Source organism: Megalobrama amblycephala, linkage group LG2, assembly GCF_018812025.1.
Source record: "Megalobrama amblycephala isolate DHTTF-2021 linkage group LG2, ASM1881202v1, whole genome shotgun sequence".
NCBI classification, from domain to species: Eukaryota; Metazoa; Chordata; class Actinopteri; order Cypriniformes; family Xenocyprididae; genus Megalobrama; species Megalobrama amblycephala.
Window position 1 is genome coordinate 45,514,392 of NC_063045.1, and position 26,657 is coordinate 45,541,048.

The following is a 26,657-nucleotide window of genomic DNA, read 5'->3' on the forward strand; positions in this document are numbered from 1 at the left end:
GTGCACATCCATACATGTAATCCCTTTCATAATGTTGGGAACATGGGCTGGCATATGCAAATATTGGGGGCGTACATATTAATGATCCTGACTGTTACGTAACAGTCGGTGTTATGTTGAGATTCGCCTGTTCTTCGAAGGTCTTTTAAACAAATGAGATTTATATAAGAAGGAGGAAACAATGGAGTTTGAGACTCACTGTATGTCATTTCCATGTACTGAACTCTTGTTATTTAACTATGCCAAGGTAAATTCAATTTTTGAATCTAGGGCACCTTTAATATATTTTTATATTGTAATAATTTCACATTTAATCTCCAAATTAATGTAGAAACAACATAAAGACAGAAATATATAGAATCAAAGCCGTTATCAAACACTTCACAGTTTTCACTGCATAATTTAGATCAAAATATAGATTCATTTTTATTAAAGCTACAAAAGTGAATTAAGCGCAGTGAATGATTTGTCCGTCCAAGCACGCAAGAGAACTCAATGCAGCCGGAGTCATGTGTGTCTGTCACACAGACAGGATATTCACAGATGCGCACAAGTACCGCACTCAGTTCTCTTTTGTGTCTTGTTGCGCTTGAATGGTTTAAAAGCATTTGCGTGAATAAGAGAGTGATCATATAATGTAACGCTAGCTAAAGGATGACGGACAAAATGGTTGCCACATTAATTGCGTTAAATATTTTGTAATGCGCTAAACTGAAAAAATTTATCGCACATGTTAATGCATTAATTTTGACACCACTAATATATATATATCATTTGCTCTTTTGTAGATTTTGACAGTTGATTTAGTCACCAATAAAGATCAGAATAATTTCACAAAACAGTGAAAAACAATGTTTAGGAAACTCCCAATAGTGTTATGTACCCTCTGTTTCAGTGCCGTTTTTATATGTTATTCGACAATCATTTTCAGCTCACTGCATATTCCTGATAAAGCCTAACTTTGAGCACTTACAGCAAGAACAGAGAAACTATAATGCAATCTCTGCATCAGGAACTGCTTGGTTTTGTCTCTTCAAGAAATGTTATATTTAGTTGCCCGAAAGTATCATAATACAAAATGAATCTGTTCATATTAGCAAACCTATAAAAGCTATTCCTTGTCAAGAGTATCTTCAATATCTGTATACTGTATCTGGATGGAAGTTGGCAGCATACCAAACTCTGTGCAGCTTGCATATATAATCAATACTTCTCAGGAGTAAGACAACACCACTACTGCGCTCCATTCCAGCACAGCTCTCTCATTATCTGCCTTATGACATGAACACACACACCAGGACTGTCTACATCAGACTTATGAGGCCTTCTGGGACAGGAAGCATGAGCTTGTTAGGAGGTCAAGGACCAGGTTCACCTTTAAAGTCGGCATGAAACAGAAGTTGCGATAGTCTTTACCTATTGTGACACATGTGAGTGAATCGGCTTCTTGAACAAGATGGGGATAATGTAAAATGTAGGTCCATCATGAATTAACTGTATCGTTGGATCGTTGTGAATTGCTATAGAGTGCAATGGTCGGGTTCCGGGAATAAAAACTCCATTCATTTTCTCCATAAGGAAATTGATTTTTAACAACAACTTATAAACCTTTAAAGACAACCCTACTGTGAGCTAAGAGGTTGTTAATCTAAGGCATACTTTTGTTGAAGCTGTCGGCCTGCATTATTTCAACTTATTTTTAAAATAATTATGTTCAACAATGGAATTTGTGGTGACAAACTATATTACCCATGATTATGAACAGAAAATTCCACCAGAGTCTCGCTACAAGCAAAACATGCCAAAAGAGCTCTTTAGCTCCGCCCACTCCCATTCACTACGAATGATGTAATCTCCCTACGCTCTCAAAAAATAAATATTTGTTTATATATGTTTGTTAAAATATATAGTTTATATAAAGTCAACATTTTTAAATGAGCAGTTTTATATTTCTCCATCATTTTTAATATGATTATGCTGTTCCAAGTGCTTCATGGGAATGAAGCCTAGTTCTTTTTCCTCACTAACGCCTTACACAGTCTTGAAGTAAACACCCACTGCTGTGATTGGGTAACAGTTTTGCATATTAAAATAAGTACTTTGGTTAATAGAGTGCCCCAGGGATGACGCGTTTTTGTAGCCCAACCCGGAAGTTAGCGGCGCACGGGTTCCCTCGATCGAAAGCCTATTCATTTTTCCCATAGAATTTTGGAAAATCGCAGAAAATAAACTCTGTGTTTAACAAAGGGTTATGACACTTACACGTTTTGTCTATCAAGATAATCTTTACAAGTTAACACAACATTTATATACATTTTGAAGCCTAAAAAAAGTCGTCAGATATAAAAGGCTAACAGTAGGCTATAAACGGACTACAGCACATCATAGTCGCGGATCAACGTCGTCACCACCAAGCTTCTTCAAACTGTATTTAAAAAACAACTTTATTTAAAAACATGCTCGCTGATTATGATCTGCGCTGTTATTAATACTTATCCACTTTTTCCATGAGAAATGCTGTCCAAATGTCCCGTTTTTAATGATGACGTCTAAAGTCCTCGCCAAAGGAAGTATAGTCCCTTTTAGCAATTTGTTAGCAACCGCCGATTTTAAGACACAGTAAAAGTTTAAAAAATCACAAGTGGGTTATAACTGGTGTGTTTTATGTCATAGATCAAAACATGAAAGTATTTAGAGGCTTTGTTAACCACAGACCTTATTTCAGGCGATTTAGCAAAAACCCATAGTCTTGACAGTGTTGGAACCGGAAGTCCTAAAATGCTAACTCGCTTCCGGGTTTTGCCTACAAAAATGCGTCATCCCTGAGGCACTCTATTGACAAAGGATGACTTTTGTGTTTCATGTTAACGGAATTATGAATGAATGTACCATTGTTTGTCACACTGTCCTTCTTAGCACTGTCGGCTATTCATAGTTCATCCTTTTTGATAAAATGAAAAACGTATATATAGTCATTTGCAGTGTCAATTTTTAAAATGTGTTTTAATGTCTTACTGATGACAAGAAAGAAGATTTCGCTCACTGGAGATTTTATTCAGGTTTACAGCGAATGACTTTGAACAAAAGCAGTGTTCTCTATGTGCTTTCTTTCGTATCCGATAATCCAACGCGTTAACCCCATAAATGCCAAAGCAAAGGAAAGAACAGCAAATCACAACTATTCACAGTTTGACTGCGGCGCTAAAGTATAAATACTCAGTACATATCAAACGATCTGTTACAGACAAAGCAATAGTAACACATGGTAAAAACGCTGTTACTCACACTTGTGTGTTGCGACATTACTGTCGGATCCAATGTAGTCGCCACTGCATCATCTTTTCTCTCTGAAAAGCCTGCTCGAACTGTGTCTTGTATAAAAATGAATCCGCAGTAAAATTAAGCGAACAAACGAACAGTATCTTACTGATGTGGAACTTAGTTCATCCACACTTTCTTAATGTTAGGATCACAAGGATGGCAATGCAAAGACTGTGTTTTTCCACAACTTGACATTGCAAAATGTTTTGTAATCCTCAAAGACATCTATATCGTTTTGTTGCTGGAGTAATATCCTCTCATATTTAAAACTACATGACATGCACAAATCGGTGGGCGGGGATAAAGAGGCAATGATGTAGAAGTAGGCATTGATCTTCTTCTGCAGAGGCGGTCTTTGTCGCACTATGACGTAATAATGTGACAAAATCCGAAACGAGTTGTTTTGTGAGCTTGGTTTCAATAAAAGCTGTTTTTGGACTAACAAGGAAGTTTTGAGTTGGGATATTTTTATAGTACAATAACCTCTTATATGTGACCCTGGACCACAAAACCAGTCATAAGTAGCACGGGTATATTTGTAACAACAGCCAACAATACATTGTATGGGACAAAATTATCGATTTTTCTTTTATGCCAAAAATCATTAGGATATTAAGTAAAGATCATGTTCCATGAAGATATTTTGTAAATTTCCTACCGTAAATATATCAAAAATGTATTTTTGTGAGTGGATATGCATTGCTAAGGACTTCATTTGGACAACTTTCAAGGCAAATTTCTCAATATTTAGATTTTTTTCCACCCTCAGATTCCAGATTTTCAAATATTTGTATCTTGGCCAAATATTGTCCTATCCTAACAAACCACACATCAATGGACAGCTTATTTATTCAGCTTTCAGATTAATCTAAATTGAATTCAGCTTTCAGATGAATTAAAAAACTGGCCCTCATGACTGATTTTGTGGTCCATGGTCACATATGTCAAAAGATCAAGGAAAATTTGATTTCTCAATTCATAACCCCTTTAACAAAGACTTTTTAAAGAACCCTAAGGGAGAAATGAATGGTAATTCGAAATACTTCCGAAACCAATGCCACTGAAAAAGTGGACGGGCACTCTACTGGTGTGATGTCATGTGAGTGACAGGTTGTCCCATGCCAGTAAAAACGTCATTAGAGAAGAGATGTCGCTGCAAGAGGGAGGGGAAGTTATTTTGCATAATACTGATGTGCATGGATAAATCATTTATATATATATATATATATATATATATATATATATATATATATATATATATATATATATAAATACTGAAATATTCCATTTAAAAAATTAAAATGGTCAATTTTTATTTTATGGTGACTTTAATGTACGACAAGATCTTTGGCAAGAAGTTCATATGTTGATGAGAGTAAATTGTTATGATGATTTTGATATATTTCCTGGAAAACAAGTCAAAAATATTGATTATAAATATGATTTTGCATTATATAATTATAAAACATATTTTAAAACGCTCTATTCAGATAACTAGTCCACTGCAGAAACAAATAGATTGGATCTAGTTTTGAAATATATAAATAAACAGTGTGAATGGGAGACACAGTATGAGCTTTGAGAAATGCTTTGGTGGAGGGCAGATCATACTGTAACTACATGAAAATAAGTCATTTTTGTCCTCATCATAAATCAGATGCTTCATAAACTCAGTGTGAAGTCTCACCATTTATCAAACGCTGTGGTCGCACAGGTGTGTTTTACTGTTTGCTGTTAGCATCTGCTAGCAGGAGTCACCTTGCCCTCCCGAGCGTTGTCTGTGTCCTGAACAGGGACTATCGTTCACCGTGGTGGATTCGGTGTCTCATGTACTCTGCCTCCATGACACCCTGGCTACTTTCTGCATTATAAATGCCTTTGCCTGCATGGCTGCATTTCGCTGTATAAGACAGGCTTTACTTATTGTTTCAGTAACAAGACAATCAAGTTTACAAATAGATTCTGAAATTCAATATTCAGAGAAAAGGTCAGCTTCTCTACTTTACTATATAGCTGATATAAACGGCTTTCAGCCAGAAATGAGGATATAATAATGTGATATTTTATATATGATATTTAATGTTTGTTTTTTCTATTTTATATATATATATATATATATATATATATATATATATATATATATATATATATATATATATATATATATATATATATATATATATATATGGGTCAATTTTGTCTTCATTTATTTTTGAACTTTTGTAATGCATTTTATGTACATTTTATGTTACACTTGTCCTAAAGCCAGTCTTTCAATCTTAAACCATGGAAATCCATTATGAAAATATGAATTATTGTAAAATTAAAACTATGATCATCTAAAGTTGAATAGTCATAAAACAATTAAATGTTTATTGTGTGAAAATAACAAAGAAGAGCTTGAGATGAAATATGAGACATGATGTGTGAATAAAATAAAGAAAAAATAATTTATGAAATCTTTTTTATTATTATTATTAAACATAATTTCAGGTCAAGCTATAATTTTGTTGAATAAAGAAAAATATATATTATTTACTGTAATTTTGTGTATTTAGGACACATAAAAGCTATAAACTTAGCCTTAGTAAGACAAAGTTAGTTCCAAAAATATTTAAAATTTAATTTTCAGGGGGAAAAAGAGAGTTTATTAAAATTCCACATGCCAGAAGTATATGATCATAGTTGAAGAAACACCCATATAATCTGTAAAATTGCCATGATGTTGAGGCATGGGTGACTAAAAAGGTCTTTTATAGACTCAGCAGACATTGTGTCTGGATCCTGGAGGTGAAGTGGATCACAGGAAAGTGAGTAACAGACACACACAGAACAAGAGTTCACTGCCTTAGCTCACATAGAGCCTACAAAAACTACTGAAGTCTAATTAAAAAAACAAAAATTCATAGCTGTATAATTTATGTATTTATGTATAACATGTCCGTAGATCACTTATAACAGTATATCTCGTGTCCTATAACTGGTCGAATTGTTTTAAGTTTATCCCCATTTTTAAACACATTTTTATCTTCACTGGTGTAATTTAAATTTTGGTGTATTTTTTTTTTAAAGTCACCGTGAAATTAAAATTGAAAAGCCTTGTTTTTTTTTTGTTTTTTTAAATGATTTATCTGTGCATATCATTATTATTTTTTTAAAGTTATAATCTTAAATCAATGCAACTTCCCCTTCCTCTTGCATCTCTTCTCTTCTCTAACGACGTGTTTACTGGTGCGAGGGAGGGACAACCTGTCACTCACATGACATCACCACAATAGCAAATGACACTGATCAAAAATCAAGCCATGCCATACTTTTTTGTTTTCGTACGAAAAGACGTTTCACTTGGATACATCACAACAGGGAAGAAAAAGACTATCGCGAATTTCATTCTAAAACAACAAATATTCCATGAAGCTCTCAAATATGAGGTCATAAAAGCTGTATGTATAACAATGAAGCTTGAATTTTAAATATGACAGTAATCTGTATTAAATACAACTGATCAAAAATGAAACTCAAACCATATTCCAATTTCTGTTAAAGGTCTAACTCTTCACCTGAGGGTATTTTTAGTTATGAAAGTTATTTTTAGTGCATCATTGAAAGCAGGAAGTACCATGGACAGCAAACCCTGAGGGACCTGAAGTGTACAAGCATACACTTCAGAGCCAAGAGAACCTGCTCCTCTTAATAAATGTGCGTTTGATAGTATTTGTTTATTATTTCAAAATTTAAACCAAGCTACATATGATGCATTGAAGTTTTCATCTTTTTAGAAGGGACACCTCGTTTTCTACAGAGCCCTCTCTATTTCTCAAAACCTCCATGACGTGGTTGAAAGTGACGTCAGAGAGAAGCCGGTGTATGACGGATGATAATACGTTAGCGGCGCGTCCTTGTGTTACATGCGTCGCGTTACAGAGATTCAGCTCGTGGCTGAGTCATTCGAAAGATGTGTGTATGCGCATTCCCGCACGAAAGAACACCTCGGGTCGACCGCGGAATTAAAGAGAGAAAAGAGCTATTTCTGAAGGACACACATCAGGAGAAACCTGAAGAGGTTTAAACCCATTTCAACCTTTTCCAATTCATTTTAAAATGTAGCCTTCCCTGCTGAGAGAAAACGTGCCTTAAGTTTACACAGTAACCATGGAAGTTTAGTCAGAATGCGCTAAATGTATAAACGCACGCGAACAGAAATCGGCTTTGCGTGAGTAACCATAGCAACAGCTGTTCGATCGCTGTCTGTATCGCTGAGAAAATCGACAAAACAAAATTACTGTCATGTTTTTCACTTTATTACAGTGGTTTTACACATCACAATATCACCAGTTTTTGTTGAAAACGATAGTTTGACGATAGGGGCGCCAAAAGAACAGAGCAGGCTCCCAGAAAATTACTGACAGAAATTCTTCAAGTCAATGAACAATTCACACACTAACGTTGCCCATCTAAAACCAACAAACAGACCAGGCGGATCTTTTTTCTTTCTTTTTTTTTCACCAGGGACATCACTGCACTGTTTTGAGATGAATAGAGAGCCTCATATGGTTTCAGTGACCTTTCTGACGGTGCCTTCGGTGTTTGTGGGCAGAGAAAGGTTATTAATATTTCAAAGGTGAATGACAGGGGGAGGTTTGGAGTATATTTTGAAGTTATAGTTGGTCGCGCGGTTCAATGAAACATGCGCAAGGTGAACGGATCCAGTTCTGAAAAGCGCGGACGGTTCAGCAAAAATGTGAATATAGCATATCGCATTGCCACATGGTGATGAATGAACGGGATGTTTCAGAAAGTATTAGTATAAATACACAGGCGCCATTTAATATCGGAACGCGGTGTGCTCAATTCGGTCCGTTTCACCTTCACGAGCGTATCAATAACACAATGAAGAAATAATTAAACTCGCTTGATAAGATATTTGTGGCAAAAATCCTCTTAAAAGCATTTAATTGATTCAAAATAATAATAATCTGGGGAAAACGTTATAACTGCACCAGCCAAAACGTCACAGACACGTTTTTAAACACATATAAAGTGGTCTGTAGGCCAAGGTAAAATGATGAACACCACCAAAGCCATTTGTATATTAAATGCCTGAAAAATAATTACGATCGAGGGCTTTAAATATGAACTGTCAGAAAGTCAAGTTTACAATGTCGCCATGGCCTCTGGTACCTGCGCTGCATGGACAGACAGAGGATGCTCTCATTACAATCAGATCAAAAAATAACGCTGCACTTACAATTCTTTAATGAGCATTTTCTCCGGTGCTTTGTGCCTTTCAAAGATACCGTCGTTTTGCACCTGGATGAATCCAAATAGGTGTCGAGTCCTGCGTTCGTCCCGGTGTCTCGGTCTACCCCACCTCACCCGCTTCTATGTCATTCTAGGGACCGTTTTTCTATTTCCCACAGATTCACTTCCTGATCAGGGCCGAGGGGGGCGTTAACGACAACCCCTGATGCCGTGACATGGGAGTGATGTCGTCATAGAGGAGGGGGTGGTCGTGGTCAGCTTTAATGTTTTATTTAAATAGAAAAACGGGGACGACCGTCGATGTAGTGTCTGCGCTGCGGTGGTCTCTTGTGTGATGTAACAGCTGGTGGTCGCATAGCTGTCTATATATCAGTCAAATTACAATCTGTCACAAATTATGTAATGGTAAACTGGTGCATTCTATTTATAGCACATCTGGAGAAAGATCCCACCATCCGATTATTTTCATGTAGTTACAGTATGATCTGCCCTCCACCAAAGCATTTCTCAAAGCTCATACTGTGTCTCCCATTCACACTTTTTATTTATAGATTTCAAAACCAGATTCCATCTATTTGTTTCTGCAGTGGGCTGTAATCTGAATAGAGCATTTTAAAATCTAATTTATAATTTTAATAAAGAGTCAGATCATCGTTTAATGTCATACACAGACTTTCAACAAACATTTTGATGCCAGTTAAAGGGATAGTTCACCCAAAACTGAAAAGGGGCTCATGAACTGTTTGGTTACCGGCATTCTTTAAAATATCTTCTTTTGTGTTCAGCAGAAAAAAAAAATAAAAAAATTCATACAGGTTTGGAACAACTTGGGTAGGCCTAAATGCTGAATGATAAAAATTATGAAGTTTTAATTTTTGGGTGAACTTATAAGGACCCCCAAATATGATGATGAAGGGATAATGGCAGCTGTATAATTTCATTTATTCATTAATTTAGACTCATTTATACAATCTGAGAAAAAAAATATTGTATAAAAATATTGCTAATAAAATATTTGTATTAAATAATGTTTAAATAAATAATAATGCTCATTGTAGCTTACCAAGAATTCTATATTAACCCTACTTACTATTACTAATATTAACAGTTTTTTCCCCCCACAAAACTATGCAGATTTTTTATTAGTTTCTGTTAAAAACTAGGGCTGTCAATTAAATAATCACAATTAATATCATGATTAATACAGAATGTAAAATAAACAGTGTTTGGGGTAACGCATTATAAGTAACACGAGTTACATAATCAGATTACATTTTTCAAGTAACTAGCAAAGTAACGCATTAATTCTAGTTACTTTTTCAAGTTGCTTTATTTTCCCATTTATTTACTGACACCTCTCCTGTCCCCATGTTGAGAGAAATCGTGAGTAAGTGCGGAGGCTTTGTGCGCTGTAAACATGATGGTTATTGTAGATTAAACGTGAACATGCATTTACTCATTTATCTCACTTGCACAAAAACAGATTCAGTATCCCTCAAAATGAATAAAAACAGTGAAATGCAAACTCAGAATATTATGCAAACCTTCAATAATTAAATATATTAAATAATACAAATGTGTACTTTATGCATTTATTCTCACTTTATTAATGTCTTTGCTGCTGACTTTTGCTGATCAAATAAGCAATGACATTAGTTAAACATATTTGTGTTTTATGTTTTGTTTTTATTGGTGGAGTAAAAGTGTTGAACATTTTTCTCCTGCAATCCAGAATGGCAGCACAGCTGAAAGATTTGTTTGAGCTGTGCCCACTACACTGTAAAAAATGACCGTGATTTTAACAGTAAAAGACTGTAAAAATGCTGCGGTGAAAAACTGTCAATTGGTTTACAGAAAGTTTCCGTACTATATACGGTGAATAACTGTAATAGATCTAACGGTACATTTAATGTAATTTTACGCTAAAATATCGTTAAATTCACAGTTTTTGGAAGTGAAAAATAACAATTCATTGTAAAATTTACAGTGAAAAAACGTAAATTGACATTCCCACAATTCCCTGTGTGACACTACACATTTGATATATTTTCGTTGAAATAACTCTGTTTCTTCTTAGTTTTTCTCTTCTTTTTTTTCCTAATCAGTTATGTACATTAGGGTTTTATGTTACATCTAATGTTGTTAAATTAATGTTTATTGCATTTTTAAAATTTCATGCATGTTACCATGATGGTGTTTAGTGTGTGTGTGAATGACACTGTGCACCTTCTATACATTAATATTGTCCTCCTCAGCTTGTGGAAAAGCTGCTTGTGATGAACTTTGATTCATCATGTGACTCTTATCACCATTGTGTTTGGTGACTGTCAGTGTATTATAAAGGTACAAAACAGATATTAGTACTTCATTAGGTTGGTAAATTAACATTATATCAGTTAATGAAATACGTTATTTTACTGTAAATTTAACAGATTTTTTTTTTTTTACGTTGCTACTGAATTTTTTACGGTAAAGTTCTGGCAACCACAGCTGCCGGTTTTTTACCTTAAATTTTACTGGGATTTTTTTTTACAGTGTACTGTACAGGTGTAAATATGCATTTCCTTCAGCCTGAGGCTTATTCATTTCACTTCTGGTGTGAAAGGGCCTTTACATTTGCCAAAAATAGAAAACGTTTTTGTAATTAAAACACACAAGCAAGCCCAGCCTAGGTGAGAAAAAGTAACACAAAAGTAATGTAATGCATTACTTTCCATAAAAAGTAACTAACACAATTAGTTACTTTTTTAGGGAGTAACGCAATATTTAAACATTACTTTTAAAAGTAACTTGAAAATAAAGCAGCCCCCCTTCCCCCCACCCACCCCCCACTGGTCAAACAAAACAAATATTTTAAATTAGAGAAAACAACCTCATGTTTTTCTTTATTGAATATAATCCTGAACAGTAATGCCATATAGAACAATACATGAAGGTTTTTTGAAAAAACAAACAAACAAACAAACAAACAGCCACTGCAACACTGAGATAATATAACAACCTTTGCAAGTAAGGCTGCATTGTCCATAAGGTCTGTTAAGAAATAAATACATTACACACAACACCAAAACATTTCCACAGAATCCGTGGCTCCAATCTTCCTGTCAGCTATCATCAACATTACTAACTGCACTGTAAACTGCACAAAAAAGGCACGTTTGTGATTTAAGTTGTGCTTTCTGTATGATATTTTACTTCAGAGGTCCATGATAACTTAATCTAACGATCAGTGACACATAAATGACTCAAAACACTCTGAAAAAAAATCACAGAATGTTAGTTAAAGAAAGACAGAAAAAGGGAATTATGGGTCATGAGGGGTTTTATGGAACATGTGTTAAAAGTGCTGTTGTTGCCCTGACATCTGCGCCTCAGCTTTCAGCCATCACCTCGCAGATCAGTCACTCACTGCAGATCATTAGCAGTTCAGTCCAGCCTCTTTTATGTATGCATCTCATGTGCATGTAGTGTAAAAACGTATATACATATCAACATACATAAATTGTGGCTTTCATAAAGTACCTATGATCAAAAGTGATCAAATCCTTTTCATAAATACAACATTATTTTAAAAAAAAAGGCACTTTGTGTATCATTATGAATGAAAAATGTTCTTAAAAGTGGTCTTTCGTGAATGCAATTACATTGCACCACTATTATTAGAGTTAAAAATCAAAAGTAAAAAAATGGGGCTATACTAGTTTACATTGAAATCTCTTGTGAATGTTAGTTAAATGAATGGGGTGTTTGGCTTTGTTTCTGGGCAAAACAGCCAGCTGGCATAATTACGCTGTCTGTGCGGGCCAGGCTGGCCTCAAAAACGTCCAGTTGGCATAAACAGTGTGTATAAAAACCATATACTAATATATAGTATACTGAAATGTCCCTGGTTTACATTAAGAAGAGACAGTCAGAGTAGAAAATGTATCACATGTATAAATGCGTAATATAAAATATCTTTGAAAGTTTGTGAATTAAAATGGCAAAGAGGAGGAATACCAGTTTTCCCATGTTGCTTTCTGTCTCTCTCATTCCTCTTTTCATCCTTTGAGTTACTCAATAAGGCTCTAAGGAAGAGACACACAATAGTGTCGTCATTGAGTGTATGTGTTTTTGTGTATCTGTGATGATATTCTCATGCCTTTGTTTTTCCCTTTATCTGCTTCCTTTTTCTTTTCTTTTTTTACACAAATGCCTCTGGTACGTCACTGCCGTTGATTTTCAAATAGATTTTAGCATCATTTTCTTTCTCCTTCCTCTTTTTGTGCAGAGTTCTCCTGAAGTACAGCAGGTAGAGCGGTAACAAGAAGCCCAGCATACTGAGAACCAGCAGACCAACGTTCACCTACACCAGAAAAAAAAAAATATAGAGAGAGGTCAAAACATGCCTAACGGGCATTTAATCCATTTAGTATTACTAAAGCTTTCTCTTGTTTGTTTCATACCCAGAGCGGGTCTCCCTTCAGTGGTCCCATCATGGCCATGAACAAAGGCTGCTGCAGCAGAGCGAACAGAGCGCTAACCAATGACTGCATACCAGTCAGACTGCCAAACTGTGATGATGGGTACCTGCAGACACACAAACAGCTTATGTGTTATCATATGATATGCTTTAAATGCTGCTATTACTGGCAAAAGTGATGATCACAAGCAGAATATAATCATGTATTAGAGGTAATACTGATAAACTCACACAGCTGCGTAAAGTCCTCCGATGGCGGAGTGGATGAAGCCTCTGACGATGGTGTGAAGGACAAATGAGAGCATCTGGAGAGAGATGACATGAGGTTAAAATGACAAAATCAAACATAAACTTGTTTATTTTACTGTTTCCTATGGTAAAATTGGCAGGTGACATGCTAGTAGTTTCACAATTAAGCCACTAGAGGGAGATGCTGTACAGCTAAGCAGAAAATAGATGGGTGTTGCTTATCATACCACTCTTACTCTTTCTGTTATAAGGTGTATACTATTCAGTATACTCAGGAAGAAATAGTAAGAGTAGTATGCTATTCTAAATTTGGCCATAGCCTTCCTCTGCACAATAAACAGAATAGCATACTAGCATACTCTTAATATTGCTGCAATATGTAGTGCATACTGTGCACAGTGTACTAATATATGCAAAAAGATGTAGTATACATATGGAGCAGTGGCGATTTCTTTAAGACTGCAAGGGAAGCTCGGCTTCCCTTATAATGTCACAAAATTAATGGTCAAATATGTACTATTGTATTAACATTTTATTGACTAAAAATGCGTTAGAAAACGTTCATCTCAAAGACGAGTTCGTTCAGAATCAGTTACATATAGCAGGTCGGCTGACTCGATTTCCTTCTCATACATTCCCGCAGCGTCACAGTGCATTTGCCTATTGAAGCCCAGCGTCCATTGACTTCAATGGGGCTGCTTTGAACGGTTTTTTTCAGCGCTTCGAAACTAGACGGTCATTGGATAAACGCTGCGATTATGTCCCGCCCACGGACGCTCAGCGTCTCTGGGGGTGAATGGGGAGTGGGCTGGCCCGGACTCCGAGCTTCTGCGTGATGATTGGAGGGTCTGTCGAAAGACTGCATCTCCTTTTGACTGACAGCGATTCTGTACTATAAGGAATCACTGAAGCTATTCGCGCTCAGTCCCATCGCGGATTTCTCAAGTTCAGTCGAAATAAAAACTGCTGCAACCTATTTCTTTGATATTTGCTTGGCGAAATTGCTTGATTTTCATCATACATTTCACACAATTATACACCACATTCCTTGTTTCAGTTTTACAGAGTTTAATATTTTTTTTTAGATCGTTCATTCATTCATTCCTTCATTCATTCATTGAGAAAAGTTATGGCCATCACTTTGATTCAGGAAGACTGAGGTCAGAACTTAAAGTCCTGTATTCAGATCAGGACTTGCAGGGTAACAGGGGAAAGCTGTGTGATTACTTGGTGTTCCTTAAAGACATGGAGTTGGACAGTGCAATGCCTCAGCTTTACAAACTGTTCTCATTAGTGGCAACAATTGGAGCTACATCTGCAGGTGTAGAAAGGAGCTTCTCCTGTTTAAAGCGACTCAAGTCCTACACCCGAAACACAATGGGCCAAGGCCGTTTAAGCAGCCTAGCTCTGCTGGCCATTGAGAGGACACTGGTCAAGTCACTTGAAAAGACTCCTAGTTGGTACGACAGGGTCACAGACCATTTTCTTGAAAAGGAACGTAGGGCAGAATTTACTTTTAAATAAATAGACAATTTTATGATGTAGGCCGAAAATGAGCTTCCCCTCTCTGACAGACCAGTAGCCGCCACTGATATGGAGCCTCGCACATGACATGCAGGGAAAAAAGTATTTATATTGTGGCCACCAGTGTTGAGTAAGTTAAATTACCTCATTATATTGCAGGATTACTTCAGTAAATATATATATATATATATAGAGAGAGAGAGAGAGAGAGAGAGAGAGAGAGAGAGCTTTATTCAAATTTTGTGTAAAAATGTCTTAACTACTGGCAGTCCAATCATTTGAGCTAAGAAAGAGATATTAAAAACTGCGGGTGATGTTATGTCCAGTTTGTTCATCAGATTGGAATGGAAGGTCAAGTCAAATGCATTGCATTCTGGGATATAGTACTCCACACATTGTGCTTTGTTGTGTGCAGCCCCTTTTGGCAATATAGGTCATGCTGGTATTCCATGCAAACTGAAAATATGCTTACTGTATGGTAATATGCTATTCTGAATACATTCTGCATGGTATTTATTGAAGAATTGGTACATTTATATGGAGTATTCATAACACAGAGACACATAACACACACCTGAAGCGGGAGATTAGGAATTAGGCAGGTGACGCCAAAGCCGACGAGGAGGATGTTGGTGAAGATGAAGGCACGTGTGGCATTGGTGACTTTCTGAATCTGTCTGTCTCTGCGTTTGGGCTGGGGTTCATCCCTGGGGACAAAGAGCAAATAGAGATGCTTAAAACAGCTGTCATTGATTTTCTAGCACTTTGAGCTTCACACATTTTTAGTCCACTTCCAAAGTTCACTAAAAGTGTTCCGTAACCTACTTGTTGGGTTCTTTTTCATCGATTTCTCCATCATCACATTCTTTCAGCTTCCAGTCCATGATCTGACCGATGACCGGCGTCGTCATCAAGCACAAGAGTTGCATCACACCAAAAATGGAGGTGTAGAGGCTCACTGAGAGAACAAGAGGGAGAGAAATTATAACACTGTCTAATGGATAACGTCTGAGGTTGGTTAATAACTACTCTGGTTAATGGCTGAGTTTATGGCACTCTGCAGGCTTGCGTATGCATTACGTCCCAGAGCGCAGGTGGACAGGGAGTGGGTTACGCTTGAGGTGAGTACAGGAGAAGGTTAAATGTTAGAACAACAAGCTTAAGGAACTACACGCTCTACTGGTTTCTACTGCGCTACTGAGATTCTTACCCAATTCCATTTTCTCAACTGTAAGGATAGTAAAAAAAAATATATAAAAATTTAGAAGGCAATTATAATATAACTGGCAGGAAAAAAAAGTTAATTAAATAATTAAAAGAGCTCATATGGTGTTAAAAATGTAATCTCTCTATATTTTTTTTTTTTTTTTTTTTTTTTGCATTCACATCAGTAAAATCTTAATTTTTTTTCCAAAAAATATGTTCTTTACCGTGGTCACATATCTGAATTATCATAAATATTATTATTTTATTTTTTATTATTTTAAGTTTTATTTTGCTGCATTCATATATCTGAATTATTGGAATTAAAATGTCTTTTTTAATCATAATTAAAATGCTTTTTCCCTAGGAAAGTTGTTTTGCTGCGTTTACATATCTGTATTATCATAACTGAAAATTTTAATCTTAGAAAATATTTTCTTTGCTGTTGTCACGTCACACTGTTTTATTTTATTTATTTTCAGAAAAGTTTTGTTTTGCTACATTCACATATCTGAATTATTGGAACTAAAATGTTTTTTTTTTTTTTTATGAAAATTATTCATATCTGAATTATCATGAAAAAATATTCTTTTTTCATTTTGTTTTTTTCACCAAAAACATTTTTTGCACTCACATATAAGAAATATCTTAAATAAAATAGTTTTCCCAAGAAATGGTTTTCCCCAAAATGGTTTTACTGCATTCACATTCACATCTGAATTACTGTAATTAGTAAAAAGTTTTTTTTTTTTTTTTTTGCTGCATTCACACATCAGAATTACCCTACATAAATGTATTTATATTTTTTCCCAGACAAACGCAAACATGCTTATCTACCTGTGTTGAGATCTCCTCCGCTGAGGTCTTCCAAGATGTTGTTCATGGCTCCCATGTAGAAGATGAGACGCAGCTGAGTTACACACATGGTCACCAGACTCAACATGAATAGAGGGCTGAAAATACTCTTCATGAATGACTGGGCTGCAAGGAAGAAAAGGTAAACAGAGTTAGTCAAAATTATTATTTAAAAATAAAAAATATTTTTTGCATTTATGTATTTGCATGTTTCTTGTGTCAGACATGTTCAAACATTGTCACTTACTTTCCTCCTTGGGCTCACACTGCAGTTCCAGGTCCATGGTGGACAGACAAAGTTTCTGACCCTCCTTGGCAAGTTCTTTCTGTTTCTGAGTGTTATCCACGCTAAGACGCTTGCCCACTGTCGTCACTTGATTATAAAACTGCTTTCCTGTAATCTTATGGTCAAATCCCAGCCAACTGAACTTGATCTTGACACTGGATAGACAGTGAGACAGAAAAAATACAGAATGAGAGTGAGATATTGTAAATGTTTGATGCGTATGAGAGCAGTGTATGTGTGTTTCTTACGTGTAGTCCATGTCCTCGGGTCCAGGGAAAGGCTCCAGGGGCCAGTTGAAGAAGCAGTTGATGAAGACGAGGCCTGCGCAGCCTGCCCAGACCACCAGAATCGTGATGAAGGTCACACCAATGTCATAGATCACCTGTTAAGAGAAACAACGCAAAACAAATCATTCTCTAACAACATAAGGTAGGGTTACAATCACTTGTTTTTCACCCTGTTATTTAATCTAACAAACCTTGACCCCAGGAAAGGTGACAGCCGAGGAAGCATACGAGCCGATCATGAGTGCGATGAAGGTGGCACGCAGGTCACCAAACATGTTGGGCAGCTGGAAGGAAACGTGGAAACAGATTAATAACTCATTTGTTTAAAAATAACTTTAGATAGGCAGACAGAGGACTGCTCTATTGAGGGCTGGTATTAAAAAAAAAAAAAAAAAAAATTGTTTCATGACACATCCACTGCAGATTTACTCACAGAAAACACAATTACAGCAGATTTATTGGTATTTTATTTTTGTAAATATCTAAATATTATATATATACAGTACAGTCCAAAAGTTTGGAACCACTAAGATTTTTAATGTTTTTAAAAGAAGTTTTGTCTGCTCACCAAGGCTACATTTATTTAATTAAAAATACAGTAAAAAACAGTAATATTGTGAAATATTATTACAATTTAAAATAACTGTTTTCTATTTGAATATATTTCACAAAGTAATTTATTCCTGTGATGGCAAAGCTGAATTTTCAGCATCGTTACTCCAGTCTTCAGTGTCACATGATCCTTCAGAAATCATTCTAATATGCTGATCTGCTGCTCAAGAAACATTTAATGTGTACAATTGTACAAAATATTTGTGTACAATATTTTTTTTCAGGATTATTTGATGAATAGAAAGTTCAAAAGAACAGTGTTTATCTGAAATCTAATCTTTTGTAACATTATAAATGTCTTTACTGCCACTTTTGATTGATTTAATGCATCCTTGCTGAATAAAAGTATTCATTTCTTTAATTTCTTTTCAAAAAAATAAAAATAAAAATTCTTACTGACCCCAAACTTTTGAACGGTAGTGTATAATGCTACAGAAGCTTTGTATTTCAGATAAATGCTGTTCTTTTGAACTTTCTATTCATCAAGGAATCCTGAAAAAAAAAAGTACACAACTGTTTTCAACATTGAAAATAATCATAAATGTTTATTGAGCAGCAAATCAGCATATTAGAATGATTTCTGAAGGATCATGTGACACTGAAGACTGGAGTAACGATGCTGAAAATTCAGCTTTGCATCACAGGAATAAATTACTTTGTCAAATATATTTAAATAGTACACAGTTATTTTAAATTGTAATAATATTTCACAATATTACTGTTTTTTACTGTATTTTTAATTAAATAAATGTAGCCTTGGTGAGCAGACGAAACTTCTTTTAAAAACATTAAAAATCTTAGTGGTTCCAAACTTTTGGACTGTACTGTATATATAAATAATCCATATCAATCCTGACAAGAAAGAAAAATATTTTTACATAAATTTATTTCAGATTGTAATTTTATTTAATTTGTAATATTTATATAATTTTTATTTTAATGTTTTCATTAAAAGTCATATTTATTTTTATTAGTTTTTTTGGTTATTCAGAGCATATTTTTACTGTGTGGCTACTATGAGCATAAAGACAATTGATCCACAGTCTTTCTCTGAAAATGGCAGCAGGCAAGGGGAGATGGCCAACAATTATGGGCTGATGAAAGCACAAGTCATCAGTGTAAGCAGTTTCAGTTTAGAGGCACTGAATATAAGCAGTAAATGGAGGGTGGGTGTTGAAAGAGAGGAAAGAGAAAAAAAGCAAGTGACAGAATACAAGAAAACTAGAAGACTACCAGAACAGAAAATGTTTTTGAACACTTAATCAACACTTCTTTCTCATTTCATTTTCTTTCTGTTCCTCATAATTTCTCAACAATTTCTGTTCCTCATAATTCCTCAATAAAAGAAGAATAACTAGGGCAGTAAGAACTGAGGAATGATCCATCCAGTCTGAACCGGCTGAAGCCGAGTCTCTTTTATGACTCTAATTGGAGCCCAAACTGGGGCAGCCTGCCCACAGTTATGCCTTGTTCCTGTGACAACAAGTGGATGAGCAACAGCAAGTGTCCTGTTACGTAAGGATGCGTTTGAATGTGTGTGATCAGCAGCTTTGTGATGGAAGAGTTGTGTTTTGTGACTCAGTGAGAATTCCTGTCAGAACTGGTGTTAAGATATTCTCCAAAATTAATTGTTATGTGACTTTGCCACTCCATGTACACTTCAAGCAGGCGATGCAACACGACAAACAAGAACGCTTGCATTAAGCCATCAATGTAATCGTCAAATATATGTGGCAGGTGTTGTTTTAAATTTTCTCAGTTTGTGGGGATTCGCTCACTTTAAAATGAAAATTATGATTTACTCACCCTCAAGCCATCCTATGTGTATATGAGTTTCGGAGTTATATTCAGAGTTATATTAATAATCACCCTGATGCTCCAAAGCTTTATAATGGCAGTACTCCACACGGCTCTGGGGGGTTAATAAAGGCCTTCTGAAGTGAAGTGATGCGTTTGTGTAAGAAAAATATCCATATTTAACACTTTATAAAGTAAAATAGCTAGCTTCTGCCAGATCACCTTCCGTATTCAACTTACGAAAAAAGCGTAACTGACGCAATGTCAGTTACGTTTTTTTTCATAAGTTGAATATGGAAGGCGTAGGACGTAGCATAAGCGTTTTGAACTCTAAAAGGCGTTACACTTTCTTACACTAAGCTGAATAAGGAAGCTCGTTATTTTACTTTATATGTTAAATATGCATATTTTTCTTACACAAATGCATCACTTCGCTTTAGAAAGCCTTTTTTTTTGTACCCCCCGGAGATGTGTGGAGTATGTTTATGATAGATGGATGCACTTTTTTTGAGCTTCAAACTGGTGGTTTCCATGCACTGCCAATATAAAGCTTTGGAGCATCAGGGTGATTAAAGGGTGAAAGTAGAAAGTCATATACATCTAAGATGGCTTGAGGGTGAGTAAATCATGGGGTAATTTCCATTTTAAAGTGAACTAATCCTTTAACAGCTGTGGCAAAAAGTTAATTGTGGACTCTGGGTGTAAGTGTTTTTCTGAGTTCATGGTCATAGAGTTCCTCGGATCATGCTGAGCACATGATAACCGCAGGCTAATCTTACAGGGTCAGCACACTGAATCAGGAGTTAATGCATGGTGCCAGTGCAGCGACAGAAGCGAGTCAGCAGGAAAAACACTGAAGTAAGACGCACAGATGGGTCTAATGATTAACTTACTGCACCATGCTTGAGAGACACTCGAATGAGAAAGATTGAGGAAAAAGAGACAGAGACGTCTAACTAGCCTGGATGTAGCAGGATTGCGGGGAACAAATGTAACAATTTCAAAATCAACCACTGAAGTCTTATCGGTTAATTGGTTAATAAGTCTTATCGGTTAATCTGAATATCAAATTGGATGTATCCCCCACAATATTTATGGCAGTTACAGCCTGCTAATTAGCACGCAACAAGCAAATTCAAACACATCAAAAGAACTAGAAAAAAAAGGAAGCACAAGTGTACATTCATGAATAAGTTAACACACTCACCGTAAGTGAAGTGAAGGTCATACACATTCCCCCAAAGCCATTAAAGGTCAGAGCGATGAAGATCAGAACAGATAGTTCTGGAAAAAACAACCATGTGTTAATCATTTCTAGCAGAAAAACTGACATATTGGTATCTGTTTCAATAAGTATAGAGACATAAATTCATACTTAATTGCATTTACGACGTTCTTACCATTTGGGTTGCTGGCTCCATAAGCGATCATAAGGCATGAGAGGGCAAAGCAGGCACTGGAAAGGAAGATAAGACTCTCAGAGGTCAAATAATCATGGCAAATAATCTTAGCATACACACTTACCATATAACAAGGTGCAAAAGCTTTACATATTAATGCAAACATATGTTTTAATTTAAATTATGTGATTGGTATAGGAATGATGCTGAAAAATTAAGCACATGCCATCTACCTTCCAAGCAGGCGGAGTTTGCGTGGACCGTATTTGTCCATGACAATTCCGAGAGGGAGTGTGATGGCGCTGAGGAGGAAGGAGCCCACGGTGAATGCCAGGTTCAGCATCTCATCCTGTTCTTTACAGATGAGCCAGCCGTTCATCCTCAGGTGTTCCTCCGGATGTTTTAGAGGGACCACCTCCACCCCTCCATCACGCTGGGCAGGCTGGAACTCGTCATATTCAAAGTCTTCATCATTCGACAGTGATGAAGGCACAGATGGTAAGGAGAAGTTTGCCATCGAGCTGTTTCCTTTAGGAAAGAAGGAGAAGAGAGGAGATATTAGAGGCTAATGGGGACCCATGTAACGTATTACCAGCAGCTAGCATTTTCCAAAAACTAGCTTGACCACTGCTGATGTGACCTGATATACAACCCTCTGGAGTTTCACTACTCATCAGGCCACCATTTCTGCTAAATCATGGGGATAAAGAGAGAGAGAGTGAGAAAACTCAGATGTTGGTGTAAAAACTGGTCACATGTGTCCCTACTGTGAGCCATATGCTGTGACGTAAGCATCAGGTACTTGTAATTCTGGTTGCTGTCCAACCACACAGATGCCGCACGTGCAGACTTCTATACCTCACGATATTTCCTTGAAGTTCATGACTGGAGTTTATGCACTCTTTGGCCTTGTCAACACTCCAGCAATGCCTCAAGACTGGTCTGTAGATCTAAAATTTCTATAGCAACAAGAACACTGGAAGCCTGAGGAAAGATAGTTCACTCATGTCGTTCCAAACGTGTATGACTTTATTTCTTCCGTGGAAAACAAAAGAAGATATTTTGGAAGAATATATTGTGTTTCCTGTGTTGTCCTCCATACAATGAAAGTCCAATATTGTTTGAAGCCCAACATTCTTGAAAATATCTTTAACTTGCTTAATGAAAATGGTGTATATATGGACAAAATGTACTTCATACAAAATGGTTGTACTTCAAATGATTTACTTCACTGAAAAAACTCAAATTTTTCTAATTAGAAAATGTTTGCTTATGACCAGCATGGCTAGACCAGCACAAACCAACCTGGAATTAAATCTGGCCTAAACTGGTCTTTTCAGCTGTTCTCTAACGTGTCTGAGATAAACCTTCACCAGGCAGTAAAATGCTTGGAATGAGGAATCACCATTATGTGGTCTCAATAAAACCTGAGATAAGGGCTGGGAATGATAGAAAGGAGAAAGCTCAACATTTGCTCTTCCTTTATCTTGTTCTGCTGCAGGAACAATGTTTATAATCGTCCTTTTGGACTATTGTACAAATCCTGTTCCACATTATCTCACCATACATATACATATATAAACTACTGATACTGAACCAGGTGACACTCCATTAATAGCTGTTGGCTCACTGGAGACGTATAAAGTAGATAATCAGACCTGACCTTATACTAATCTGGATATTTTTCCATTTTAATTGCTGATGAGTGATAAATGTATGATGTTTCTCTGAAAAACACAAAATGTGGTTATAAAAAGTACACTTTTGAAATGTGTAAGTTAATCAGAGTCAGGTAAATCAAAACCTGTCTTCCAAACTTTAAGATATCACCAACTGCATTCACATCTAACAGGAAATGTTCGTAGAACTTTGGCTTTATGGGCAAATGTTCCTTCAGTAATATTAACAGAATGGACATTCAAAGTTTTCTGGTCAGAACATTTAAAAAAAAATTCATGACTTATTGAGAATGTTTTAATAAACATTCTTAAAACATTTTTTGTTAGGTGGGTTATTGGTGTCTGAACAGTGACTTTGCCATAATTAGCCACTCGATTGTGCCAATGTCATCCTGATGATACACGTGTCCTCCTTCCACAACAAAGGAGGTGGTTTCCAACTCCAAGTGTGCTTTAGAACTCAGTGTAGAATGTTCTGACGTGTTTGGCACCCAGTCGTGAACTTTCTCGCGCCACACATGAAGGGTTGGGTTTTACCTCGACTGCAAGGAAACTGAGGCTTGCTCTGGCTTCTTTCCTAAACCTTGCTAATGTGTGAATGGTGTTCCTACTGTAAAGCCTACTTAAGATGCACCAAAGATGGATTATGCAGGGAGGCCACACTGATGTGCAAATGGCCGCCTATTGCAGGACACACCCAGGAAGATAGCAGTCACCTGGTCTCCGCCAAAAAAAAAAAAAAAAAAAAAAAAAACAGGTCGGGAGTGTATGCCCTTGATAGAAGGGTTGATATAAAACATACATGAACCTACTGAACCTCAATTGAGAGGTTTATTACTTAATCTCACTGTAATAAACTGTATTCTATGTAACACACTGGTTTGATAGTGATATATAAGTAATTAATATTGCTTTTCATCTGATCCTTCACCTATTTTCTGATGGGCCGAAAGCCATGTGATGTATTTGTGAGTCTGAGTGCCACATGGAAATTCAAATTGGGAGTTTTTTAATTAAAATTCTTTAAAATGTCCTAAAGATTTAGAAATGGCAAAGTACTAACACTAAACACGCATTACAAAAGGAAATCGAAGACATTTTAACATAATAATACAACGATTTGTGGACAGATTAGGGAGCGAAAACAAGGAGGGGTTGTTCTTTTCATTCTTAGCCATTAGTTTGGTGGCCAGATCTGATAAAATGTAAGGAACAGACACACGATACAAATTGTCCCTAACCTCATTTCTGACAAAGCTTTGAATGTGATAAAGAACTGTTATCATGCCAACTTCAAAGATTGCATGATGGCAAATCACAGCTAGTGTACTAAACCACAAGAGTCCTCACATGCTTCACATCCTTCAAAATGGTCAAGAAGAATGAATGCTGACTAATGCCTCATGACAATGTCCTTCGAGTCTTATCTGTGGACTTTAAGATTGCTGAATACTGTCTTGTGCACTGATTTTCGCTGAGACAGTCTTATTACATCACAATAATGTGACTGACCAAAAGGACAGTCAATCAGCTGAGTAATGTAAAAAAAAACAAAAAAAAAACAGGAACGACAGCAACAAAAAAGAAACGATAAGCACTTTCCCATGCAAAAATGTCCTGCCAAGCAGACAGACAGACACGTAAGATGCCCACCACTCCACCCAGAAGAAGTGGTATTCCTAGATCTACCCAAACGATAAGCCTCCTTCAGTTTCCTTCACAAACAACTCTTTTTCTCGTCTTCTGCCCCTCCTCTACCACTTTTCTTCTTGTCTGCCTGGGAATTTCAAACCAGCTTTTGTGGTTAAATAGGTTTCAATGTCCTCATGTTAAATTAAATCTAGCCCAAAGTGCTTGAGAGAGAAAAAGACAGTGATAAAAGGGCATCAGCAGACACAGTAAGACCAAAACATGTTCTTATGTGATGCAAATCAATACCAAAACCAGTTTAATCAATCGATTATGAGCTAACCAGTAGGTCTGAGTGGAATAACTGAGAAGATAAACATCTTAATTTACATCAAACAGGCTGTAGGCCTCTCAATTTAAAGGAGCACTTGATTAGGTCAGGGTCCCCGTGGAAGACCCTTCAACATTCCAGTGTTTTACTGAGCAACTGTGACTACCAGATGATTTAATGGAAGTCTGTGGTAGTTTCTGTGGTTGGGAGGCTAATGAGGAAAGATGCCATTCCTCCTCCTTAGAGAAGGTAAGCACAAAAGTGTTTTGCTGCGGAGAGCAATCAGTTACACCACATAAAACGCTACTGTCAGTGATGGATTACTGCACAATACACATGTGACTTTAAAAGTAGGATCCTTCAAGTACTATCAGACAGTCTGTGAGCTTTCAAGATCAGATTGGAATGAAGGAATGGATGGAATTTGCCAATATGCATACTGACCAATAAACAAAACACAATCAGGCATTAAATTAAATTATTTTATAGATAGGATCACAAGCTTGACCTGCAGCACATGTGACCCAAATGGCTCCTCTAAATAGCTGCACTGGTTTCTTGAGTTCTTGTTATTGATGTTACATTGGTGTATTAGTGTACCCTTACATACATTTTTCTCAATAAACACATTCTTTGTGAAATTTAAAAAAGGTTATTCTATGGGCTCAGACTGTTAAACCCTTTTTGGATCTATGTGCAATCGAGAATGACTCTTACCTGGATCTGTGCAGAGGTATGAATAGAAGCCTTCAGACTTCAGCATGATGAGTAAGGAACCCCAGCCCAGCAGAACGGCGGAGAAGAGCAGATTTTCAATGATGGCCGTTACCGCCATCCACCAGCGGCGGGCAAATGCCGTGGCTAGAGTGGGTGCCATGGCTGTAAGGAGTAGGAAAGCAGACGGATAAGAGGAAAAGGGTGGTTGGTAGTGTCTGGTGGGATTAGACCTTAAAATCTGTGGATGAAGATAGAGAGAAGTGTGTTAAAGTAAATTTAATGACCAGTTTTGCATGTTATGATAAGTCTGGATTTCTAGAGCTCAAATAAAGACATTCCTAAATTGTTGAGCATGCACTTTCTTTTCTTTTCTTTTTTAGTTTTTGAACTCTTATTAAAATATGCAAATGATCCATTGAAGCCACTTCAAAGACTCACGTCTTCTTTGTTATGCGCAAATCAGTTCTTTCAAACTCAATTGGCTCTTTTGCATTACAGTGCAAGAATAGTGACAGGAAGGGGAACCAAAACTACAAAATTCACATTACTACACATTGTTTAGATGCAAAATATCAAAAATATAGCTATATAGCAAAAGTAATTTGAATTCTGACATTATATCATCACATATTTCCTGATGTAACATATCTTAGTGTGACTTGTTCATCAAACATGTATTATTATTCAAAGTTCATCACTATTTGTAATGCAACTCAGAACTGACTTTGTGTGTGAAAGAATAATACTCTTTGTCTTTTAAAAATTAAATTCCTACTGGTCATATTTGTTCAAAAGAAAATGTTATAAATAAAAAAAATGTATTAGTAAAATAAAATAAAGAAGACATACCTTTGAGAGAGAGGCAAACAAGTTCTGTAGCCTTTTAGCGCAGAGTGATCTCCCCCTTGATGCCTTTGCTCTCTCTCTTCCCCCTCTCTCTCTCTTCCTCCTGCAGTTACCGGCACTTACTGAGAATTTGTTTCAGGGCAACTGTCGAATTTATAGCTGTTTCATGTGGGAAAGCATCGGATCGTTTCTATTGG

General features: G+C 36.3%; 2 protein-coding genes across 4 annotated transcripts in view; both read right to left on the minus strand.

Moving 5' to 3' along the window:
- The window catches only part of pitpnab (phosphatidylinositol transfer protein, alpha b), a 30,722-nt gene extending 21,632 nt beyond the window's left edge, over positions 1-9,090 (minus strand). The window contains exon 1 of the mRNA XM_048178680.1: positions 8,570-9,090. Within this exon, the coding sequence (XP_048034637.1) occupies positions 8,570-8,586 (17 nt within the window). The 5' untranslated portion in view covers positions 8,587-9,090. The remainder of the gene's footprint in view (positions 1-8,569) is intronic.
- A 2,344-nt stretch (positions 9,091-11,434) lies between these two features.
- On the minus strand, positions 11,435-26,605 carry slc43a2b (solute carrier family 43 member 2b). Of its 3 annotated transcripts, none has more exons than XM_048178681.1 (15): positions 26,464-26,605; positions 25,615-25,852; positions 21,492-21,786; positions 21,259-21,314; positions 21,066-21,142; positions 17,641-17,733; positions 17,411-17,544; positions 17,124-17,317; positions 16,859-17,002; positions 16,029-16,046; positions 15,644-15,776; positions 15,393-15,525; positions 13,277-13,350; positions 13,029-13,152; positions 11,435-12,928 (listed from the first exon to the last, which is right to left on the minus strand). In XM_048178681.1, exons 2-15 carry the CDS (start codon positions 25,772-25,774, stop codon positions 12,767-12,769), a joined length of 1,797 nt encoding a protein of 598 aa, XP_048034638.1. In that variant the 5' UTR covers positions 25,775-25,852; positions 26,464-26,605; the 3' UTR covers positions 11,435-12,766. The 3 variants fall into 3 exon arrangements, with proteins under 3 accessions (XP_048034638.1, XP_048034644.1, XP_048034651.1); XM_048178687.1 differs by having other exon boundaries at positions 25,615-25,776; positions 26,464-26,593; XM_048178694.1 differs by lacking the exon at positions 16,029-16,046.
- Positions 26,606-26,657: the final 52 nt, after the last annotated feature.